Below are 26,301 nucleotides of genomic sequence, written 5' to 3'. Positions count from 1 at the left end.
TCAGGCAACCTTTTCACTTTTTCAGCTCTAAATCTGATAGATATCTTTCTTTAAAACTTTTTGCATTTCATGGGGAGGAAAGGAAAGGAATGACTAAATGAATTGAGTCCTTTCTAGTGCAGATGAAGCTGAAGAAACAACTTCTCTACAATATACTGCAAGCAATTGAAAAAACCCAGCTTTGTCAAATTCAGCAACCAGCAAACATTTCATACCTTGTTATTTTCCGTGGCAACAGTTGCTCTAATACTATTTGCAGAAAGGAGCACAATCTTTTCATTGGTTAACCCCAAGAACATAGCTCGTGGATGATGTAGTGAAGGATTCTTTAGAAACAAAAAAGTATTTTAGATATTCAAAGCATATAAATAATTCTGAAGGGGAATATTTAAAGCTATACAGTACCTGCGCATTTCTGTAAGGCTCTGATTCACTCCATTTCCACTGATAGAGTTCTCCTTTACTGCTAACAGCCACAAGCTCAGAATATAGAGCTCCAATAGAAATAAACTTTGTTCCATCCTACAAACACAGAAATACAAAATCTAAGACAATGATATTATAAATACATCTATAAATGCAAAAAAATGAACTTGGAATTGGTTTTTTTTTAGAGCACCCATGAATGCTGAACCTGAAAATAAAGATATATCCAGTCTGTCTCAAGATCATCATGCCCCCTCACACAAAACATCATTGTTTCTGATGAAGTGAGGGAATAAAGAAAGATATTATTTCCAAGACCTTTATCAATAGCATATACATGGCAATTAACTTGGACAGTTTATTAAGAGCTTACATGGTGCTTTAAGAATACAACACAGCCCATAAAATTAGAGATGAGAAGATCTCTTGACTTGCAACATTGAAAAAAAAATTCTGCTTGAAATTCTGGCTGTTTGAAATTAACAAAAAAGCAACATAATTCCACTATTCCATTACTAAGTATAGTCAGGAAAGTATCTTCCAAGCTACCCAAGAAATCAATTATCAAATTCACTGCTTTGTCAATTAACTCTTACCTTTCACTTCTGAAAGTAAGTAACTGCAAACAACATCAAGTTTTTAAAAAACCAGTGTGCTATATCTCAATAATGCATCATTATAACCTGACATGCTGGGAAAGTTTCTAATTATTGGTTATTCGTCTCGCCCTTTTCTCCTTTTTAACATTTTATCAAAACTCACCTGGTATCTTTCTACTATTTACATGGCATCAGTTCGTTCATTTGCTTCATGCTATACCTACAGGGATCTCAGCGGTCTGATTTCCTCCCTGTTAGATTGGGTTTTGTATCAATGCAACTATACAATGTTACAACCTCACCTATGCAAATTCCTGTTCTTCCTTGCATTGAAACAGATCTCAAGCTACAGAGAATTGGAGTGATTTTACAAAACATTAACTTCTGTTTACTGAGAAACATTTGTAAAGTTTCACTGCTCCTCAGCAAGTGCAGCTATAGGAAAAACGTGTTCTTTCTGAAGTTCCTTACTACTAATAACTCAAATTTTTCTTCCACTTACAGCTTCACAAAAAAATTTTTAAAAATGCAACTTAAACTAGCATAAAATCAAATGCTGTCTTCAACAGCTACAGATGTGAAAGATGATATCTGGTCTTCTCTGCAGTGGTTATCTCCCCAGATCAGTATGTTTAACTGACTCTCAGATTACAATTCACCACATTTAAGTACTTCAGCCATCTGAGGGGAAACTGAACTCAGTCAGCTATTTAAAAAGTCCCACTATCCAGTACATTTACCTGTCCTCTAAATTAGCAGACTTCTCACCACAGAAGTTTAAAAGTGGAAACACTTTAGTTTTGAAAGTCTGGATTTACACTATTTTTTTACTGTTTTCATGCCCAGAAGTGCACATTCCAAAAGGTGTGAATGTGTCCTTGAGTGACACAGGATTCATTCAGTACAGCTCTTACCAAATGCTCACCACTATTTCTGGGAAAAAGAAAAGCAGCAGGAGGAAAGGACAGAAACAATCACAAGCAATTTTCTTTTATAGCCTGATAAGAGTCTCTAGAATTGGTTAAATCATTAGAGAACTATTTTGTTCTGGAGGGCATCTACCAACATAGCAAAGAAGTAACACAACTACTAATCCACATCATGATTATTAATACATGCCATGGCATAAACATTGTACATTCTGAGAAAGAACTGTCATCAGAACCAACTGTAGTCTAATGAGATGCATTAGACTTCATCAGCATAGAAGAATCTTCAGAAGTTAGCTGGCCTAATGCCTCACAGTTAAGTATGGAAGGCAATTAATTTTTGCTCCAAGACACTCTCATTTTGACTTTTCATCTTGCTAACAGATCTTTTAAAAACAAACACCTTTGTACCAGAAGCTGAATACTAGAGAGACCTGCCAATCAAATTTTTTCATTCCCTTTCATCAAAATATTAGCAGTTGTGACCTAAGTGCTTCACGATCAATGTTGCATTCACCTCCAGAGGGCCATTCAACCAACTGCCCAAAGATGCACAAACAACACAACAGCTCTGTTTCTGTAAACCTGAGACTCGTGTTCAACAACAAATTCTGATTTCAGACCAGTGAAATTAACATACATGAAGATGATGCAGACTACTGGCAAAATCTTAGTATCTCAAGCAGAATGCACCTACTTGAAAAAACTAAAGGCTTGGTTTGCACCTAAATTACAGTCAAGCAAGAAAAGAAAGACCAGCCATACTTGCCTTTACTACACTACCTACACATGTGGCACAAGGTTGATACAGTGCAAATGCAGACTGGCAGTACCACAGTGTAACAAATATTCTGATATTTGAAATATCAGAAGAATGTACTCACTAATTTGGATTCCTGAGCAGTTGATGATGTTTATTTGGTGGAGAAAATGCAGTACCTGAGCAACATGTCTATACACTGTCAGTCTCAGATTGCTGGTGAAACTGATGCACTTGGGAGTACCATCAGCTTTCTGAAAGTTTCACCCATGCCTCCCAGGTTGGTACTTCACCTCCCGCAAACAAAAGTTAACCACCCTCATCACAGCCTCCTACAGAGTTCTGTCCCAAATGCTAAAGGTCCAAATAATGAAAAACAAAGGAAAAATATTTGCAAACATGACTGGTTCTTTTGTAGTGGTTTCTCGTGTGCTTTCACTTGTCCCCTACCTTACTGTCTTTTCCAGTAACCTTTCCAGACCCCCTTCCTATTTTCCAAAGTGGAAGAGACATCTGAACTGACCTCTCTGCTAAACCATCTCTCCCAGGACTTTCCCCTTCAAGAATTTCTGTTGGAAAATACTACCAACAAAAATTCATACTGGATTTACAGCAGGAGAAGACACAGAACCATTTCTTATGAATGTTCAGCTGAAAGAAATGATGCAAAATTAAATTACTTTTGAATAAAAATGGAAGGCCTTTCCAGTTAGACACATTGATTTAGCTGGAAGCCCAGAAGCTGGGGTTTATATGAGTGCATATGCAAACAGGTAAGTGGGAAGCAGTTCAGTATATAAAGTGCACAGGAATAGAGTTAGATATCACAGCAAAACAAACAAAAAAACCCTACTAGTAATAACGGCCATAGTAACATTACCAAAACAAAGATGATGAGTCAGTATTCCAAATCTAAACTACATTTATTCATTGATGTTAAATTCCTGGAATGTCTCTCTCCCAAGCTAGATTTTCTCATTCTGAGCTAGGGGGACGAAAGCTGCCAACTTTCACTGACAGAGAAGTTCAATGTTACTAGATAAAAAAAACAAAACTAAACCAAACCAACAACAAACCCAAAACAAACAAAGGAAAAACACTTTAGACATGAAAGATCTGGTAGAAAGCAACTACTAGACAAACATTCTTTTTAGGTCTCTTAATTTCTCAGTCTGAATGCCCAGAAGAAGACAATTGCATCTGAAGTCTTGCTGCTGTTAGCAGAAATAGGCCTCTATATTCACCTCTGTTTTCAAGCTTTCTATCTAGATTTAGTCTGAAATGAACAGAGACACAGAGAAAGAAAGTGTGACAGATCAAAAAAGCAACCTCACAGACCCCATGGACAGACAGAAATGGGAGCACTAGAGCAAGTCAATAAAATTTGGTCCACTAAACATAGATGATCTCTTCCATTCTTAGGAAGCTCTTTGGTTTGGGTTTTATTTTATTTATGCTTTTAAAAACTCATCTCCCCAAACATTTAGGTAGTTCACAAAGACAATGACCACAGATATTCAACTGTTGGTACATATAGCTGGTGTTTCTACTACTTTTATCTTCTGCAGTTATTACTTCTTGCCTTGAAAATGGAATTAAGGTTATAAAGAGAAACAGCTAATCAAAGCCAAAGGACTTTGAAGGAGCAACCAAGTTATTGATCAACTCAAAACACAACTGCAAGTAAATGCAAATTTTTACTACTGTAGTTTAAAAGCCCAATCCACTCAAACAAAGTATCTCTAGGAATAATAATGCTTAACAAAAAACATTTCTTTGATGAAGCATAGTTTAGATTGTTTCATGAGTTCCCTACTGCCAATGCTTTGAGCACCCAAATAAATGTAAGAAAGAAACAGAAAACCCTAAGCCTTATGATCTACAGCAGTATATTGAAAATACACAGAGAAGAAAATTAAAACAGTAGTAACAGAAGGGCAGCTATAAGGGTGTCAATAATTATGTGTAATTTAACCGTGTGCATAATAAGGAATATGCTTTATTACATTATCTCACAAAACTAAAATGTCATCATCAAAAAGGCAACTCACAGTATTTATTCAGAAAAAAAAAATAAACAGATCAATTGCTCAGCATGCAAATAATAGATAAAAGAATTCCATACCTTATCTGGCCACCACTGCAAGTCTTCTCCTAAAGAAACAGGACTTTGTACAGGTGTATTCTTCTTGTCCAGGTTTGGTTCCCCTTCCTTACTTGTTGAGCCTCTTTCATTATCAAATGAGGCTCCATCAAGCCACCTTCGTTCACGCAAACGTAAAACGGACTCACGTTCACGCAACAGCTCAGAGTCTCTCTCTAAGGGAAGAAGGAGAACTGGTATGCAATTGGGTCACACCAGTGGGATAAAAGTAAGCCACTCTCTAGTAAAGACCCTTCAGGATGCAACTAACAGCAGTTTAATCTACTCACACAGATCAAAAATATATTCCTGACATGCAACATTCAACATATTAACTCTTTCAAGAATATATACTTTAGAATCACTAAACATAAAATAAGCTAGAAATAAAGGCTTACAGTTTTTTGCACTATGAAAATGCTAGAGAAATTTCACTTACATCATAAGAGGCCAAATACATTTAACATTTCTATTTAGTTTTCTAGGACAATATGCAGTTTTGCAGTTTTATCAATGTAGTTACAATAACAGAAGAATCTTAAGTCTATACAGTCTGCCAGATTTTATGCAAACCAAAAAAGAGTTATTTATTAGAGAGTTTCACAGCAACTTTCCCAGAAAAAACAGTAATTTGAAAAGGTTAAAGAAAGAAAGCGTTAAAAAAAGCTCTCATACATATTTGATAATCCAACCCCTTTCGTTTAAAGCAATATTCTATAGGACTGGATTTAATAAATTAAAGTGTATCTGCTTTGAGTAGATTAAATGAAAACTTTTCAAGAGTCAGACAAGTTTTTAAAAGGATCCTGACAGAAAAATGTTCTTACCAAAATGCTTCCCCTCCAACTAGCCTATAAACTGTCTAAAGCCAGTACTCTGCAGTTCGCTCATGCAGAAAATTTTTTTAAATCAGGTAATCAAGCTAACTTTCCACAAGTCAACTACACATGGAAAACAAGGACTATGAAAATCGTGGTAACATCTTATACAGAACAACCTTTTATATAGAATAACCTTAGGAAAGGAAAAAAAAGGAGGAATTTAGAAGGAGTTATGTCAGATGCTGAATATTCGCACATGCACATAAATGTATTTAACCTATGAAGTACCTCACTTATGCTCACAAAAATCAACTGGAACTACATATACTGATGAGATGATGCATTATTATCTCATAGTTTCAATGGATTACACCAAGTCTTGGGTCTTTTGCTGTATTAGACAAATGGGAAAGTTTTTACATGAGCCAAACACGACAGCCCGTCTTACAGATGTATTTTGTATAAGTACTGTACTTACTTTCTAGCAAACATCACACTGGCCCTTGACTAATAATTTTGTAACAGGAACTTACATATTCAGCAATGAATATATTAAAACATGTTCATGAAAGGCAACAAAACTGTACTAAATAAACAATCACATCAGAGGCTGGATTAACAGTTTGGAAATACTCTAGGTATTTCTGGCAACACCCTCAAAAAGATAAGAAATTGCTGCATGGTCTGCTATAAATTTTTCAAATGTATAATGCTTGAAAGAAAAAATGCCCTAACACTGCTCAAGGAGCTTTTTTTATCACCTGCCAATAGTTCTCCTTATCCAATTATAAATCTCCTTCAAAAAAGTAAAATTTAGATTTCTTCTCCCTCCTTGTTATCTAAAGTTCCTCATTCCATAAAGGTAACTTCTGTAATGGAACAACTAAGGAAACATGAAGAACAGCGTACAAAGAGCAACCCAAAAGAAAGAAAGAAAGAAGAAGAAGAAGAAGAGGAAGAAGAAGAAGAAGAAGAAGAAAAAAAGAAAGTATTAAGAATGCTGCATGTCATTGATTATTACTAATTTTTGAACCAAATTATATATTTATATGGCAATCTATGTTAGTAGGTACATACACTACAGTTTAAAATAAACTTGACATGCAATAATTTTATAACACCTTGCAATGATTAACAATTATATTTGTAATATATGACTACCAACATTCTTGCAGAACTTACCTGCTAACAGTCAGAATTCATAAAAATTTTGATGAGCAATCTACTTGCCTACTCTATATTTGACAACATAGCACAGTCTACTTTCACATTAAATCAGCATCTAAACCACCAGTGTGTACTATCACTAGCTTTTCCCACAGCAAACTACATATTACAAAGAAAAAAGGTGCAAAATTACCTCTGGATGAGCCTAGCCTGGAAAGTGATGAGCGCCGAAAGGATGGATAACCAAAGTAACTAATATCTTCTGAAAACATAGCATCAGCATCAATAATGACACTTGGGTGAGCAGAATGTATGTCAGCATCCAGAAGAGACATAAGATCCTCTATAAGAGGAGACAAGGATCTTAAGTGAATAATCAGCTACTTAAAACATCAGCTAGAGAGACCATCAACTAAACAAATATCAAAACAAAAAAAAAATCCTATCTATTAATTGAATTTCTGCTCTTCAGATTCACCAGTGCAAACTCATGTGCCTCCTATGCAACGACATTTACAATCAAGCTTGGTGAACTAGTGAACAAAACCAGCTTCTCTGCAAGAACTGCTCTGTCACTTACCTAACTATATTTCCCAAACAAGACTTTCCCAAAACATATTGTTCTGTATCCCAGAAATTCAAACTTTTGACTGTCACTTGAAAGAACTAAAGGCACTAGAGTAAGATGGAGACATATACACACATGTGCACACACACTCATGCATGCGATGCAGAACTCCCAGGATGACCTAGAATGGAGGGAGGACAGAGCTGACAGAGAAAGGCAGCTTTCACACAGCCACGTCTTTGATGCCAAAGACTGCACCTTTCCCCATGCAATGTTTCTTTCAGAGAATGATGTACTCATTTAATTCACAAGCCAGCAACTTGCAGCTCTCAATAAAAATCTTTAAATGGGAGCTACACGAACAACAACAGTTATCTGGAAAAAGCACAATGTTTTAATACCATGCAGTTTAAAAAGAAGACCTAACCAAACCTAAAGGTTGAACTTAAATACTGTGAGTACCCTCGCTTCTGTGTTGGAAAACTTGAGTTTCCCTGGAGTAATGATCATCATTAAAATGCAAAACGATCTCCTTCCAGTAACTAACCTAAAGCTTCTATCCACACACAAAAGAGGCTACTGGAAATTCATGTGACTTATTGAAGGCCAGCAATATGGACTGTCAAGACAAGTGAACCTGATCACCATCTTACCACAAAAGGTCAGTCCTACTTCCCTCCTTTATCCCTGTGGCGGGCACCTCCCTGGGACAAGGATGGATTTCTAAATCTAACGAGTGCATTCACCTGGCTTGAAACACAAGTTCACTAGGTTTAGAAATAAGGTGGGGATGGATCTTCAGACTGACTTAATGGAGTAATCAGAGCCCCAAATGCGGAGCTTCACCACATGCTGCAAAGCTGACCAGACCCTACTGCTTCCTGCAAAAGGAAATAGTTCTGCCCTTCCCAAATCTTCAAGCAAATCTGACGTCAAAAAAACAAAAAAAAACAAACAAACAAAAAAATCAGGCTCCCCAAATTAGGTTCTACTATCCCACACAGGCCCAAAAATCTCATCCCCAAGCAAGGGAATGGCAGGACAGTGCCTTCTGGCAGCAAGACAACCTCATCAGCTTAAACCACCCACAAATCCCATGTGAGGCTATACACAGACTCCCTTCAGGAACCCTGGCAGCAGCACAATTCCTGTACATCCAGTTCTCAGCCTCTATCTCATAGGCATAAAAGGAAACAGTGGCTAGAAAATAAGCATTCTTGACAGCAGAATCTGATTATTATGGGTCTTTTTCTCAGTGTCTGGAATGAAATGGAGGGAGGAACCCAAAGTAGAGGGTATCAAAAAACTGAAAGGAGCAGAAGTCTGCTCTTAGAGATGGTATTAATTCACTTAAGACTTTCACATGCTTGCACATCAGAATATTCATCCTTGTATTTCTAAACTCTCATCTACAGGAAATGTAACTCATACCACCAAATGTCCACAGAAAAACAGCACTGCAAACCAGCGAGCACAGTGGGTTTAAGGCAAGACCTGTATAAATGCTTTTTGCATTAATTAAGTAATCCACTCAAGTGTAGGCTGTGCTTCTAAAAGCACACCATTTGGGACTCCATAGTTCACACAGTACACTTTAGGAAGTCATCCATGACAGGCTGCTTGGAGATCTTCAGAAAGAAAATTCACATTTGGCAAACAGGCTTTATCTAAAACAGTTCAGATCACTCAGAGTACCCCTACCCTGCCTGCTACTGGCTTTTCACAATTATAAAGCTGCAGTACACCTTACCTTCAGTGTCAACTTGTAAGTAACAGACTTTCAGAGCTGGGAACACAGATGAGATTCTGTTGTATTTCCCAATATTGACATATTGCTCCCTCCTCCCACAACCATCTTTTCCTAGGTAAGCTCCAACCCCTCCATACTCTAGCAACTAGATCTGATATCTTCTGGTCAGTGTCCAGGAAAAAAACTGCAATGAACTTTGATCTCTTTCTAGGAACCAAATTGCCCAGTACAGAAAAGAAATTTCTGTCCTCATTCAAAACAGACAACACTGGATTTTTTTAAGGTAAGCTATGTGAGAAATCCTCTCGACAGAAAACACACACTAACTTGTAACACACACATACACACACACCTTCCACCAGGTCAGGCATCTTGAGTTTAGCTGTGTTTCCAAAAAAAAAGGTAAAAATTCAAGTATCAGACGTAAGAACCAAAACTATGTGGCTTTGGGCTAAATACGCATTAAGATGAGTAACGAAATGAAGCCTTTTCTTACCCTCTTATTTCAGCTTCAAATCAGATTTTAATTTTCTTCCAGTATTTCTGAAAGAGATCCCCCTTCTTCCATTTTCTATATCAGCAAAGAAAGGTGCTAAAACCAGTAGGGATAGGAGCCAAATCCACTCCCCTTCAAACATCACTGGAATTTTTTAGCGCTGTGAAAACACAGATACTGCAAGGCTACATCCAGTTTAAGAATCCAGAGTTTAAAAAAACGAAACAAAACAAAACCAAAAAAAAACCAAAAAAACATTCTCTATGTCTTTATTTTCCTGCTCTTCAGACAAATCCCATGGGATTATATCATTCATCTTGTGCAGTGTTAGACCAGAATCAGACTGCTCCCTTCACATCTAAGTGTGATACTTCTGATGAACCTATTTTTGTAAGAAAATATCTGATTCACTACTAAATACCAAAGAAAATTGGAAGGAAAAAGATATCCAGTTCAGAGGAAAAAAACAAAACATCAAATAGCATTATCACCGGATTCATCAATTGAAGGCGTTGCTTAGATAAGTAGAGCTCCCTTTAAAACTTTCTCCCTTAAGGGTGCAATCATAAGTTCTCTCCCCTCTTCTCAGCTGCACACTTTTATGAAATATTCAAGTATTCAATGTGTTCAGTACCTCCTCCTCTTTCAAGTTTGGATTAAATTGGCAAAACTGCGACAGTGAAGGGAGAGAAACATTTGTTTTGGTTTCCTAGGAAACTAGACTAAAACAGAACTCCAGAATTCATTCTTGATAAGATAATATTTATTCAAAATATTACCCAACTTGAAGTTCACAAAAACAGAGAGAAAAAAAACCAACCCAACAACAAAGAAAACCAAACCACAACAACAAAACCACAAAAACCCCCAACCCCATTATCTAATTGTTTTCCCTAAAGGCAAACCACTGAGCTGATCCTACACTAGGCTGTAGTTCCCATTCCCCTCCCTGGAAGCCAGCACAGGAAGCCTTGCTGCAACACCAGCCCATCTCTCTCCTCTGCAAAGCAGCCTGGATGTTGTCAAACCCACATTTCACAAGTCCCACCAGTGAGAACCCATCGTACCATGCACAAGTTACTGAGCAAATATGCACTCCTCTGAACTGCACAAACAATAAAACCTTTTAACATCTACAGCATCTCTAACCCAACTATTAACAGAACATAAAGCCTACAAGAGCCCTCTAATACAGCCTGGTATGAGCCTCATAGAGGCTGTCGAGTCTTTCCTATGATAAATGAACTTGTTCTATATATTTTTACCTTGATTATTCTCCTTACGTATTTGTTATGAAACAAATTAACCCACAGTCCTCTCTGCTAACTATCATAGAACAAAAGAAACAGGACTAGATGAGAAAAACCAAAAATCAAAGTACACCAGGATCCAAAAATAAATATTTAAGAGACACTCATTGACAGCAATCTGTACAGAAAAGTAACATTCTGCTCTTCACTTAAGACATTTTGAGAATTCAGGAAGGATTGAAACATGTTTTTTGCTACCTCAAAAAAAAGTCAGATGCATAAAGTTTACAATACTAATAATATATGATCCATTAAACAAGAATATATTAACTTCACAGTACTTGGAAAGTATCTCAGCTTATTAATGATTTATTTTTTTTAATTACATGTAAAGTGCTTTAAAAAATTTCTCTAGCTTGGAAAGCTTAGAGAAGTAACCCCTAAATTTAAGGGTCACAAAGCATCAGACATGCAGAAGGCAGAAAGACAAAATTAACATATGCTTTTAATTGAAATGCAAGAGCCTCAAAAGTCCAGAGGCAAATTCTGTCTTCTCACTTGCTTTTCTTGTGCTTGAAATGAAAATCAAAAAGCTTTAAAGCATAATTTGGCATAATTTTAAAAAAGGTTCTTTATCTTTCAGAACAATAAAAAAGCCTAACAATTGAATGCATATAGCATGTATCAGTTATCCACAGTTTTCTCTGATGATGTTCTATTTCCAAAGGGGCACCCAGATGTGAGATGGCAAGTGAAAGCAGGAAGACTGCAAAGTTTCTAGAGCAAAAATACTTTTCAAAAGAGATATAGGCAACTTTCTCTGGCCATTTTGGTTTTCCTGAAAACTAGCTTGCATGGTCATGTGACACAAGCAAAGCTGCTAATTTTTTCTATTCAATGTTTCAACAGTAGAGTTATGATAGCACTGCCTAGTGTTCAGCTAGATTTTTGATCAGTTTCAAACTGATCATACCAAACTAATCAATTTCTGTGCAACAAACTGTTTTTCACCCGTAAAACTTAGGACAGAGAAGGCATGCACATTCTACAAATCAGAAATTACATCTCCAAAGAGTGGTGTTAAGACAGATCAAGTGTCACTTCAGCCATCATTTCCATATATTTTCCCATAAAAACCGGGGAAAAAATAGCTCAATTTCTCTGTGGGGTAAAACAGGGAAAATACCTAATTTTAGGACATTGCAATCCCTTACAGGAAATTTACTCTGAACAGGGAAGAAGATTTAAAGATTAAGCCAAGGAGAAAATTTTTTTCTGGACATCCAGTGAGGACAGGGAAACTCTGCATATCACTTTAACCCATCTCAAATAGATGAGACTCACAGACTGTAGTGGAGGCACCTTCAAATAGATGTTACCAGTCACAGGTTGTCAGACAGTCCCTATTAACTGATCCTTAGAATCACAAGAGGTAGTCAGAGAACAGCTGATGCTGTTGAAGGCTGGTTAGTATGGTTAAAAGCAGTAATTTACAGTAGAAGTTCCTAACTGTAATTTATCTTCCTAAGGTCAATTCTGGAGGAATGCATTTGGGTATCCTTAAGACTGAGAAGTGCTTTGAACACTTGGAAACTTCTGAGATTTAACTTCCTCCAGTGCATCTGTCTAATCCTATTGAGCTGATCACCAAAAAATAAGACTGAGATTCAAGATTTTTCACCCCTTTCACCAAAAGAGTCTTGATTCTACAGCAAAATAAAGATGCTTGACAGATGCAACTAAAACTAAAAGAAGCCAAATGAAATGCAAAGTTTTTGTTGCAGAAATTAAAAAAAACCCATTCTCTAATCACATGACTGACAAGCTAAAGATGGACGAAGCCCATGAACCTTCCTGGTGAACCAGATGAGCAGAAAGAAAAAACCAAAATACAACCATTTATTAGAAAAATATCAAAACATCATTTTGACACACAGAAGAAAAGCTACTATGTAGCCAGAGCTCAGATGTGCTCTTTTCGTGCAGTGCAACTAACACAACCCTGGATTTGGCTGCTATGTTTTCCAATCTGTTCACTCAGAAAGAAAAGACTGCCTAAATTATTTAGCCAATGCAAAAGAAGATTCAAAGTCTTTTATAAAAAGCAATTTTATGGGACAGGCAGTATTTCAAAAACAGCTGCACTTACATTACAGGATTTTGCCATTATAGCCAGAACAGCATTTATAAGGGGAACCTGAGATGAAGACTAAATTCTCGATCTAATTGTAACCACTGTAAAGTGTTTTGCCCTCTATTAAGGCTTCTTGATTTTAGAAAAGCACGTAATTTTTGCTCTAAAAACTTTTATGAATATTAAGAATATATGTTAGTAGTAAAAAACATGCAAGTCACTAGAAAGTTTTAGAATTAGCTTTTATGAGCAAGCCACACAGCAGTCTCAGCATCTCACTGAGCAGCAAAATAGACGAAAGTAATGCCAGTGTTACAAAGCCTGGGATCCTAAAAAACCCCATAACTTTCATGCCCCCCAACAAACACTATCAACAGTTACTCTTCAGTGGCTATTCTAATCCCTCAAGACATCCCAGTCCTTCTTTTGTTTTATACATCTTTAGACTTTGTTCCTATAAGCAACAATTGTCTTCGCTGCGTACCTTGCACAGCACAGAACTCACTGTCAGTACTTAAATACAGAAAAATAAGAACATGTTTGTTGGTGATTTTTTATCAAAAGTTGCAGGATACAAACCTCCAGGAAGATATGATTCACTTGCTGTGTCATCCCCATCATCTCCATCTTCATCATCACGACTCAACAAATTATTTACAGCAAGGTTTACATCAAGATTTGTTCGTTGGAGTTCTCGGATAATAATACTTCTGGACTTCCCTTGTAAAACAACTTGTGCCTATAAGAGCAGAGTGAATTGGTTACTGGTCATTCTCAGATCACCAACCACTATTCATAAGAAAATGCTTAAGTCTAAAAAAAGTCTAATAAGAATCACAAGTCAATAACAGTACATACAGACACAGGCTCCTATCAATTTTTCACAGTATCATGTACTTGATATCCAGCCTTCTCTCAGCTCCAGTTAGGTCACTGAACCCCTTTGTCACTAAATTTTCTAGCAGAATCTTAGAATCTACTTCCTGGAATGTTTAATGCTGCAGTTAAATAATAAGTATAATCTGGTTTTGAGAGTTTCTGCATGTTTCTATAAAAGTGTTTAAACTTAGTATGTCAATCAACAGAGTTTGCAATCAATTGCTGTGCCAAAACTACACTTCAATCCCTTTTACACTGGTTTCTCTTTCCACTGCCCTTCAAACAAAACCACTTTAATGACTCTATTTTCCTCATCATTCTGTTTCTAAAGGCTTATCATCAGCAGTTTCTGCAACACTGAAGTTTTTATTAACAAAGTGCAAATGTAGATAAAACCTCCCAAATATCAAGTCCAATGAATTTACAAAAAAAAGAGAGAAACTCTGATTTATTCCACTGACCCTAGGACTCAGAGCACTTTGTTTTTCCAGACTAGCCTCTACCAAATGTCAGAGATTATGAGAGTTTTGAAAGATCAGAAACAAAAGAATGTAAGAAACAAGTTCTGAGTACTTTCACAACAGAGTAAAAATAAGGCACCAAATAAAATGGTCTGCTGGCAAGCAAAAAAAAAAAATTCTAATAGCACACAAAGGTAAATTTTTTGTCATAAACTTCTATGCCAGAAGTTTACAGATTTTTCAGACTTCCTAGAGTCTATAGACCATCTGCTAAGATCTTTCCCATTGCTCTGCTTTCAATTTACCTCAAAAATGTTTCAGACGTGTTCTATTTTGAAGGCAAAAAAAGTACGCTATTTAAAAATAAAATTAAACAAAGAAGGCAAAATATCACAGCAAGGGAAGTAAAGCGGATTATCTTTTGCCTAGCAACTAACTTCTGTATTCCAAATGTCAACCAGGAACTAGTTCTAATCTAATAGTTAAAATGCATGAACTAGTCACATATTTTGAACGTATTCTTTTCTTCAAATATAGAGGAAAATGTTTTAATAGACTGTAGCACCTCTTCAGACTTTAGTGCATTAAAAGGCAAAAGCAGAGCAATATATACCCAACATTCATAAAAGTCACATTTATAAAAAATTAAGCACAGGTGTCCATGAAGAAAAATTATCAGTATTTTCAAGAGAATAAATAAATTTTCTATCTTTCATTTACATCTGAAATGGATCATTCCTTCTATCAAACACAAAAAAAAAGAGTGAATCTGCCTTCCTTCATTACATTCCTTCAAGAAACTTAACATTTGATATTATTCTCAAATATCTGATTGTCTCACTAAATCTCCCCTCTGCAACCAAACACAGACTTTCTCATCTACATTAAACATATACCTTGTCTTGGGTGACATTTGGAAATGAAAATTCTAATTCTAATCCAAAAGTCTGTCACTTCCACTATGTACTTAAGAATAAAACCAAGTCAGATAAGGAAAGTCAATTTCTTCAATTGCATGCCATTACTCCTTGGAGAACGGGTACTACTACAACACATTCTGGTACACATGCTCTGAGAAGCTCTGCAAGTTTTTGGCAACAAGCAGTTTCTAGTTCACACACCTGTGAAATTAGTTCCTCTGGAATGACTGATGCTGGAATCACTGGTTGTGGCTGACTCCCCAGCAGTCCAGACCCTCTGTCACGTCCTGTGCGTATCACTCTGGTCTGCCTTCGAGAGTCTCGAGCTCCAGCAGATGATCTACCAGAAGATCCTCCTCCACTTCCACCAACCCCTGAACTCCAGCGACTTCTAGAAGATTTAGATTATTTGTTCTTTTAGTACAGCAGCATACCTTGGGGACTACTTCAAACATCTTTAGTTTTATTACTAATAACTTATTAACATCCTCTGAAAAATACTGCAGCTTGACTTCACAGACAAACATTATAAAAGTAACTCTCAAAACTAGACAGAACAAGACACCAGGAAATTGATAAAGTTCTGAAATATGCAGAAGAAATAAAAAAAACAGGACTCCAGCTGGAACTTGCATTCTTTCCTACTCATATAGCTGCGTGGATGTATACATACATAAACACATAAAAGGATCAATTCCCAGATTTTTCTAAAAGCAGTAGCAGCAGCATAACATTTAAGACTTATCTGTCAATTTCCTGCTATAAAAGCACACATGCACCAACTTCACTGTCAGTGGCTCTGACAGAACATCACTATGCTTAGGTGGATCTTCTAAAGATTCTGATACTTGATTTACATTAAGAAATTGGTTGAGATTATACTAGAAAAATCAAGTCATCTTCTCTACAGCAAAAGAAATCTTACACTAGATAGCTCTCTGATCCTCAGGAATAGTTTTCAAGAGATACTCTACTTTTTACATATTCCTATTGCAGAAATCAACAACTGCACACATTGCAAAAACATGCCTTAACTGACTGAACGGTTTCTTTGTTTCTACAAATCAGCATCAAAATAAGGCAACAAAAAGACAGTGATTTGTAGAAATAGACACCTCACCTTCATTACAATTATCCATTAATAATTATCACCACAGATCTGTGTCAATTGAATCTGCTCTGAATTTAAGACAAGATAATCTGCTGCCATGAAAGACAAGAGACTCTAGCTTGTTCTTCAAGGTTAGCTAAGCTTTATCTTGTAATACACCTTAAAGGTTATTGGATATGGTATTACTGCTACTTAATAATCTGTATCAGCAGACCCTTCCTGCTATCGACCACCTGAAGCCTCAAACTCCTTTCAAAAATACATTTAAAATCAGACATGAAAATAAAGATACATTCTCTGAAACAGTATCTAATAAATTTACATTAAAAGTCTATCAAAAGCTAATTATGTAAGAATACTTGTCTTGCATTGTATGCCTTCAGTTGATTACTAGCACCCTTTTTTAATTGGGTTTTTTTTTCCTCCTGACAAGACCCTGCAATCACAGAGTAACTCGAGTGTCTTGCTTAAGACAAGGCTCTGTCAGACACCTACATTTCCAGAATTCTAGCTAGAGACCAGAGACAATGACAAGACAAAAAGCAGTTCAATTGTGTCTTTAGGAAAAGTCTTGTCTCATGAGTTAAAAGAGAATTCTAAAAAATAAAAATATACTACTGAAAACAGAAAAAAGAAAGACAAAATACTAAAGAATGTGACATTTTAAATAAAATGAGCCACTTAAACTGTTCTAAAGGTGGGAAGGTGGCTGAGAGGAAAAGAACAGGACTGAGGGGAAGTCAAATTCTATTGAGTAACTTTCAATTCAACACTCTGCAGGGAGGGGTGGGGTTAAAGAAAAAGTTCTATATTAGATATTAATACTCACTACAGATCCAATTTTTACTTTAAGTTATAAACTATCAATGGCATCATTTAGACATCTAACAGTTAAAACCATTTCTATTTGTGTAACAATCCAAATATTCCCTGTGTGTCCTACCCTGGCCCTGTTAAGGCAAATAAGGATACAGCCATTGCTATTAAAGCCATCTAAACCTAAAATAAATATTAATATAGAATAGAAACCTTTCATCTCATTTCTGTTCACCTACTAGTTTACCACATCTCTCTACTATGCAGCAACATGCTGGCAATTTTTCAAATCCAGTTACCTACTCTAATGGCTCTACAGTTTGAATGGGTTTAGATTCAATTTATTAAGATAATTACTCCCTCCATTTAACAGACTAGTTATAGTGCCTACTGCTATTCTACTAGTTCAGTGACTTGCAACTACCTACTTCTGAGACATTCAAGAGAAGACATTAGGAACACTTCAGGGTTAATCTCTAAGATTCAAACAATTTTAACACATTATGCTTAGCTAAGAATAAGGAGGGAAAAAAAAGTGTTACATGTCCCACAGTAAGTTCTTAAACATGACAATACTAGTTTGTCTTTGATGTTTAACACACGGATTTTTAGGTTAAGATGCGTAATGGTTTCAGAAAAAAACTGGGAAGGTTATGGGTTAGTCTTCATGCAACTAAGGCCCAAATGAAATTAGTTGATTTGGTAATGAAAAAACAAAAAAATTTCTGGAAAATCATGGAAAATATGATCTGTATGAGTATGATAGAGTATATACTCATAATCACTGTAGTTAGTATACTACATAATCACTGTAGTTCCTTCTTCTTAACAAATCATTCACATGCAGAAACCACGGTTCTTATTACTGCAGTCAGTAACATTAGGAAGCAGCATAGTTAGACATGTCTTACAAAAACACATAACAAAGAGATCACTGTCATTATGGAATGTAAATTACATTTCTATAAAAAGGGACACCATCAATTTTAAAGCTAATGACAAGAAATCTGGATCTATACAGTACATTTTGCATATAGTACAATTTTAAAGGTTCTGAGAAACAACCTTTTCCAAATGTTCCTTTTCCATTACTATGTATAGGACCCTGGCTATCAAAACACCATTTATGACTTGGGGCAAGGGAGTGGAAGGCACAAAACAACGGAGCCCATAATGAAGGTTCTTCCTGCACAAATGCACTCATTTCACTGTATGCTCCTGGCCTATCATGGTTTAAATTGATTGTGTCCCTCTAAAAGCCTGTTTTTCAAAAATCAAGGAACTAAAAAAACATTCAAAAGAAGACAACACAGCCCAAACCAAGTTATTCTTTGCACATATATGAAAAATTCTCTGTACCCTATGTGCTGAAGGGTCACTTAAATGTCTGTTATTTTAACCAAGTCAATCAAGTTTTTTTGTTATACCCTACCTACACAACTGCTGTAGTTATACGTTCCCTTAGACATACTGCATACAATTTATATATGTGTATACACATATACTCAAATATGGAACAAACAGATTGCAGCCTCAATCCTATCAAAACTTACCCAAGGGTGTTGCCTGCCAGTCTGCCCAGAGTTTCAGAACCAGACAGAAACCATGGGGAGTCACTAGTCCTGCCTGGCCTGGATGTCCTTCCTGCCCCTGAGCCACTGCTCAACTTTGAACTGAAAGTAAAAGATGGTAAATCAGTCACAAAACAATCCCAAATGGGTTAAGAACAAAACCTGGAATCCCAGGTTGAAATTCTCAGGGACTTAGTCTGGTAACATACCAGCTTAAGCAACACCCTTGGGGAATATTCCAAACTAATCTAACTGTATATTAAGAAGTACACTGGAAAAACAAAGTGGAAAGCATGCCTAACAGACCTTACGTACATCAGCAATCCATAATAGCACAGATGCAAATACATATTAAGCTAATTTGTGATTGGAGTTAGCCACTGTGCTAAATTTTCCATTAGTGTATATGTACAAATTGTAATCAGCAGGTGTTCTATCTATAAACCTGAGCCTGAGTATGCTACTTCAATATTAAGTAGTTTAAATTCAAATGTGAACCATTAATTAGTCCTGTTAAGGGGGACTTACCTGGACTAAGGACCATAGATCTAGAAAGTGAGCCTTGCCAGATGGGACTACTTTCAGAGTGGATTCTACGTTAAGCTTAACAGTTTAACACAGCTTCTTTCTTAAGGATTATTTTTGGAGTAGCTTGTTTCTTCAAGTTAAAGAGAGTCTGTGAGTCTTTCAGAATCACATATACTATTTCTTCCTACACCAGTTTGTCAAGCTAGGCTGTTTGGCTGCACCACCATAACCACTGTGTCTCTACTCAAAGTACCCATTCCAAAATCTACTTTGAAAACAAACAAATAAAAACAAAACCAGAAAAGCAGCCAAGCTGCTTATCGAGTTTAAAAAATATCTTAGAAGTAAAGCATTCCTTACCCATCACTATTCTCAGGTTTACCCAATTCCAATCTGTCTGGTTGAACTGAAAAACCGATCCTGCAGACTCTACCATCCTGTATTTAGAACAAGAAAAGTAAGTGTTCAAAACTGAAATGTAAGTCAAGTTTACCAAAAAAATTAAAACACAAGTCTTCAGTTATTGAAGAGTATTAATCAATTTAATATTAGAATACCTAATTTTAACTATACGGTTTCAAGTTTGTTATCCGAGAAGATTTCAGGAACTTACCTCCAGAAGAAATGCAGCATGATTTGGTCCCACCACACACTGTTTAATAGTGGCCTGTTCCAATACATTCAAAGGCGGGTGGCTGCAAATAAAAAGTGAGAATTTACAGTATTCTAGAACTTTTGAAGTCTGGAAAATAAAAAAAAAGTCAAGCTGTACATGAAAGGAAAAATGTGCAGTGGTGGCTACCACTACAAAAAACTTTCAAAAATGACTAAACATGCATTAATTGAAGCACACAGCACATAAAATCCAGGGAAAAGATCTTAAAAGATAATAGTTTTCACTTAATCTGATCAGCAATAAACAACAGGGTTTATACCTCATATTAAGAAGTCATTCTGTAATGAAGATTTTAATAATACAATTTATCATAACTGAGAACCCCTCATTTTCTTCCTGTGTTATCTGAAGCATGTCTGGACTTCAGTATCAGTAGCACTGAGGATTTCTAAGATTCCATCACCTACTGTAAAATCTTCTGCTTCTTGTTGCTATTAGAAAAATTGTACTTTCCTAAATTATTTACAGCAGCATATGATATGCCTTACCTGTTTAAATTATATTTATTCAGCTTCTCTGAAACTTCCCTTAATCTGAAACAGAAAGAAACGAAGCTGTTAATTTGATTACATACTCCACAGTCCACAACATCCACTCACCCAGCATACTTATGATGTTATGGGAACAACTTACCACCACATTTATTGAAGTTTAATATAAATGCTACTTGGTGCTGTGAGGCTGTTTTACTTTGGAGTTTAACCCTTGCCACAGAACCAATGTTTGCTTGCCTTTCTGTGTGTTTTGCAAGTCACTATCAAAAACCACTACTCTCACCTTGTTACAACCACTTACAATTTCATGCACAAAATAAACATATAAAGCAATGACCAGGAACTGTAGATATACTTGTATTTCCTTGTATAAGATTGAATACAGTATCCCAGAGGAGAAAGGATTATAATCCTCTAGGAAATCCAAGTATGTGGCACGTGAGAGCCAAAAATATGACAGTATATTCCCCAAAACAGAAAACACAAGGAAATAGATGAACAAAAGTCAACAGCAAAAGGGACAAAAACAAATTCTGACTAACAGAAGAAACAATCCAGAGAAACATCACTATTTATAGGGTTATGTAGAACATTACTAAAAGTTAGACAATGTTTCCAAAAGCTCAAAATATCAGAGCACAAGAAAGGGCCAACCCATATACCACTCCTGCTTACAGGACACTGCCTCTAAAACCAGAAAGCAATAGAGTAATTTCTAAGGTAACTTCCAATCCACTGAGGAAAGATCCTCTATGGGCAGCAAAGACACTGGAGTACTATCAGGTAAGCATGTCAATTAAAGCTTGGGTCCCTTTCTTCCCAAAGAAGACAAGCAACCTGAAAAATCCTCAAAGAGCTTCCAATTATAGTCAGAGAACTTGCATTTTATCAAGATATAAAATCAAGACTAATTCTGTAAAAATTGTGTAAGGTCTTAAATAAGATAAAAAAATCTCAGCTTTGGTACCATGCTCATCCTAGCATAAATCAGTAACACGTTTCTAAACCTAGCAAAAAAAACAGGCACACCAGCACTGTCTTCCTCTGAATCCATGCCTTAAAATCCTCCATTTTTACTTGCTTAATTTCAGTTTCTACACACAGGCTATGGACATCAGACTTCAGCTACTTCAAACCCTGAGCATGAGAAAGAAAATAGACTAGAGGTCCAAACAGTGAAATCTTAACATTAGCAACAGTGTATAACTCCAAAGTACTTGTCCTAAAGGAAAAAAAAAAAAAAAAAGAAAAAAATCTCTAAATCTGTTTGAGAAACCAGGTATTTCATACTGTTAGAAGTAACTTCCAAGCCCAAGAAGAAGGGAGAAGTGAAAAGAAGACAGCAGGATGGAATTGAATGTCTTTAGAATTGCCTTTTGCTAACCAAGCCAAGCTGCCAATATGTAAGTAGGCGATTTCACACTCCCAATTTCCAGCCACAACCACTTCACACAGGCCAAGAGTACATAGGCAGACAAGGTTTCTGTGAAGATAACCCACAAAAGCAAGAGAAAACACAAGCTTCTCATGCAATCTGTGCAAAAGGTAACCTACAAGAGTGAACTACTGTGGGAAACTATGGAATGAACCCCAAGTTGAACAGCATACACTCCTCACCTTATCATTTGGTTTTATACAGCAAGCAGGGATTGCTGTGTGATACCTGAGAAGTTAAACATCCCTGAAGTTCTATGTCTTGAGTTTATCACCTAACAATTTCCCACAGGAATCCTGAGCAGTTTCCCATTAACATTTCTCTCCTGGCAAGCATGAGTAATAATTACAGAATAGGAAAACCTACCTTTAAATTCATTGCACTGCCTTCAAGAAAAGCTGATGGCAAAAGAACAGCACTTTATTGGAGATGGTTACTAGACTAGTCTATGAGAAACATTTAAAGCTTCCTTATCTGAGCCTTGGTCACAAGACCAGACCACTACCAAAGAAATCAGCATTAAAATTTGAAAAATATCATCATACTCCTTTTATACCTGTAAAAAATGAAATAATAGGAAAGAAATATGCTCAGAAAGCCAAGACTTGAATAGGCAATGAATCCATGACTAACATCAATCTCAAGAGAGCAGGTCTATCTGCAACAAGCACAGGCCAAAAGAGATCTAATACTGCTGAAAAGAGGCTGTTGTCAATTTTTAACAGGAGGGAACAGAGAAAGCTATAAGCAACAATGCTGAAAGTACTAAACTCTCCTATAGAAAGAAAAATACAAGTAAAAACTATCTAATGCCTCAACCATCTCATATGCAACTGCTGTAACAGCAAAATTATCAAGTACTGCTCATATGCTCCTACAAGTCCATAAGGACTTGAATTTGATGCAGAACACTACTGGAGTTGTTCCTGCTGAGCTGCTGGTAATTTTAATAGATTAAAAGCCATAAAATCCTCATTCCTCCCCTTTTTTGTGCTGGCACCAGCATTCACATGAACACCAATCACAAAACCAAACCAGGAGGAAAACAAGAACAAAGCAGAAAGATGTGTTTGTATACTCTGTATGGAGAGTCTCTCTGTGAAAATAAAAACTTGAAATAATTTCCTGCAGCAATCTAAGCCTTTCTACCTGCACAGTTGCAGGGTATTGTATCACTGACCCTCTGAAGGGAAAAGCTTATTTAAGATCAGGTTAATTTTAATTATACAGTGCAGTAATTTCAACTGATGGTGCTCTGGAGGAAGAGGTAAATGCAGAGATGATTTAGTCAATTCTCACATCAAGGTCATAAGACCTTTCTGTGGTAAATGAAATCTCCAATATAAATGCCTTGACAGACTACACTTCAAAAAGGTCTCATTAAAGGCAATTAAACTACTTCAAAGGACGAAGTTAGAAGCAACAAGCATTTTCATCACAAACATTTTTGAAGAAATACACTAGGCTTGGTAACACTTTTAGACAGAAAGTTTAGTGATGATGGCTTCTATCAAGACACACATTCTTTAAATATTATTAGTGAAATTAATCCAAAAACAGTTGTGAGGAAAATAAATTCAGTTTGTCCAAGACAAGGAGGGATTTCTTTTAGTTCAAGTTTTGAAGCTCCAATTTCTAGCCTCTAGAAACTAATCAGAATAGAAGAGATCTATGCTCACACTAAGCAACCAAAAAGGCTCTAGGTCAGGACTACACAGCTCAGATTTCTGACATGGCACTTTTATTCATCACAAGACATTACTTTTCTCAAAGAAGATTTCTATTTCCAGACAAGTTCATCTCAGGAGCCATCCTTCCACCATATCTGGTTTTATAAAAGCAAGTTAGGCTCAAAAATGCAAAAGAGTTATAGAGAAACTCAATTTCAAAATACTGAAGGTAAGAGTTGCAGAGGAAGAAAAGGTACTTTTTAAAAAAACCAACCAGATAAACAAAACATAAACCAGCCAAACAAAAACCACACAGGCACACACAGAAAGAAACAAACAAAAAAAAAAACACATCCCAAAACACTAAAACCCCTAAAACCAGCTTGGTATGATGAACAACTTCAAGTAGGGAAATAAATAAGAAATAAAGCTACTTCAGGCCCGGTAGATTTTTTTAAGTGATGTTTAAAACAACTTAATATGTCAATGAAGTCTGTATGCCAACAAACATGGGACTTCCACACCAGCGCAGACAGAAGTACTCAAGTACCACTACAATGCTTTTCCAAGGGAAGTCTAACACTTATACTAATAAAAATAACAAGCAGATAGCCAAGGGGACACACCCATATGACACAATCCATTTAAGCACTGGAGAACAGTATTACATACCTATCAACATTTAAAAGGTAAATACAACCTTAATCCCTGTCCCTGATCCTGAAGTGCTCTGAGCACAGTGAGCCAAAGCCAGGGAAGCCCCTCTGGGGTCAGTTCACAGGATCTGGCCCAGCAGAGCAACTCAGCCTCCAGATCAAGGACCTCTCTCACCTGCCTGTCCTGAATCACATGGAAATGAGCTCCTGTGCCAGTCTATCAGTGTCACAAAAACAAGTCTCAAAAATGCAGAAAATGGACACCAATGAAAAGCTTAAGCAAATACATTTGTTTCCTAATCCCATGATAACACTCTGACACTAGATACTGTCATTGATGCAAAGTCACACCCAGCTATCTTCTGTGCCATAATACAGCATAGAAAAAGATCCTCACCCTGACTGCCACCTCAAACATTAGAGAGAGGCTTCCAAGGAGGCAGCCTTCCACAGCTACACCTTTCTACTACTGGAATAAATGAAGATTTAGAGTGCGCTTTAAGTCATTCTGGGTAGAAAAGGAGAAGAATCCATAAAATCAAATGCTAAAGTACCACACAAAAGCAGGCAATAAGATTATCTGTAAAAATAAAGTAATGCACATTAAAAAAAAAAAAAAAAGAAATCCCAAGCAGAAGTACAAAATGACAGGCTCCAAGGTAACCCATACTGCTCATCAGGGCAGTGGGATAATGTGTTTAGACTATAATACACAGATCACTGAAATGAACTAGATGAACTAGATGACAAAGAAACCCATTGCTCTACTCAGTTAGTACTCAGGGGAACCATGAGTATTTACACTGTGTCCTCTCTACATTTCAAGAATTATAAATTAGGACTATTTGGTTATTATATACTAAATCAAAACCTGCTGCTCAGGAAATCCCCAAGCTGCAAATTCTTAGAAGTTGGAAAAGGATCACTGTATGTTTGCCCTATTCTAACACTGTTCTCCTGTTAATCTAGCACTGGTCTCTGTCAGCAGAAAACAGGAGGAAAATAAGATGGACTTCTTGTCTGACTTGAACAGCTGTTCTTTTATTTCATAGTATCAGCCAACACAGGTTTACAAAACATGGCTACCAAACTTTATTTCCTGTTTTGCAGGATTGTCAGTTTGGTTGATAAAGGTAGCTCTTATCACTTCATAGTTCCCTCTGGAGCAATGGTAATACATTGTGCTGAACCTGCAGTAGAATGCTAATGGAAAAGACCAAACAATGTCCTGAAAACAGCTTTCTGTCACTGAATAGTCTTCAGCTAGTACAGTGATTGTAGAATAGAAATTCTCTAACAGTAGACCATTACTATTTAATAACAACACTGATATAGACAATAACCTAAGTTGGGTATAAGACAGCCCACAAAAACGTTAAAGCATGACAGGAAAAATTAGCAAAAATAGAACATGTATTTTAGTTCCAGTTTTAAGGAAAGAAGGCAGGTTTCGTATCACTGTACAGAAGAACAAGGGGAGAGCAGTGTATATTGCCTAGCAAGGCTTACAGCGCTGTGCTCCACAAAATCCTCACAAAGAAGCTGTTGATTGATGCTCAGGCTGGATGAGCAGACAGTGAGGTGAACCAAAAACTGTCTGAACATCTGGGTCCAGAGGGTGGTGATTAGTGTCACCAGGTCTGGCTGGAGGCCAGTGACAAGCTGTGTGCCCCACGGGTCAGTACTGGGTCCAGCCCTGCTCAACACCGTCATTAACAATGAATGCAGATGATGGGCCAGTGGGTACCCTCAGCCAGTTTGCTGATGGCACCCAACTGCAGGACATCGCTGCCATCCAGAGCACAGCAACCTCATGAGAACCAAGAGGAGGCAAGGCACAAACCCCTGCACCTCAGCAGGAACAACCACATGCCAGAGACTGTCCAGCTGGAAAACAGCATGGCAGAAAAGGACCTGGAAGTCCTGGTGGCCACCAGGTTGAACATGAGCAGGCATGCCCTGAGCAAGAAGGCAAACAGCATTCTGGCTGCAACAGAGAAAGTACTGCCAGCATGCTGAGGCAGACAGTCCTTCTCTTTAT

The 26,301-nt window shown here is 36.8% G+C and overlaps 1 protein-coding gene across 1 annotated transcript in view; it reads right to left on the bottom strand.

Moving 5' to 3' along the window:
- Positions 1-26,301, bottom strand: part of UBR5 (ubiquitin protein ligase E3 component n-recognin 5) — an 84,960-nt gene that overhangs the window by 46,763 nt on the left and 11,896 nt on the right. The window contains exons 2-11 of the mRNA XM_036398885.2: positions 20,494-20,538; positions 19,943-20,024; positions 19,690-19,766; positions 18,784-18,903; positions 15,505-15,694; positions 13,623-13,782; positions 7,039-7,188; positions 4,840-5,051; positions 406-522; positions 216-326 (exon numbers count right to left, since the gene is read on the bottom strand). Coding sequence (XP_036254778.1) covers positions 216-326; positions 406-522; positions 4,840-5,051; positions 7,039-7,188; positions 13,623-13,782; positions 15,505-15,694; positions 18,784-18,903; positions 19,690-19,766; positions 19,943-20,024; positions 20,494-20,538 — 1,264 coding nt within the window. The remainder of the gene's footprint in view (positions 1-215; positions 327-405; positions 523-4,839; positions 5,052-7,038; positions 7,189-13,622; positions 13,783-15,504; positions 15,695-18,783; positions 18,904-19,689; positions 19,767-19,942; positions 20,025-20,493; positions 20,539-26,301) is intronic.

Source organism: Molothrus ater, chromosome 1 (genome assembly GCF_012460135.2).
Source record: "Molothrus ater isolate BHLD 08-10-18 breed brown headed cowbird chromosome 1, BPBGC_Mater_1.1, whole genome shotgun sequence".
Classification (NCBI taxonomy): domain Eukaryota; kingdom Metazoa; phylum Chordata; class Aves; order Passeriformes; family Icteridae; genus Molothrus; species Molothrus ater.
The sequence above is the reverse complement of the archived record's forward strand: the minus strand, read 5'-3'. Positions and strand labels throughout refer to the sequence as shown.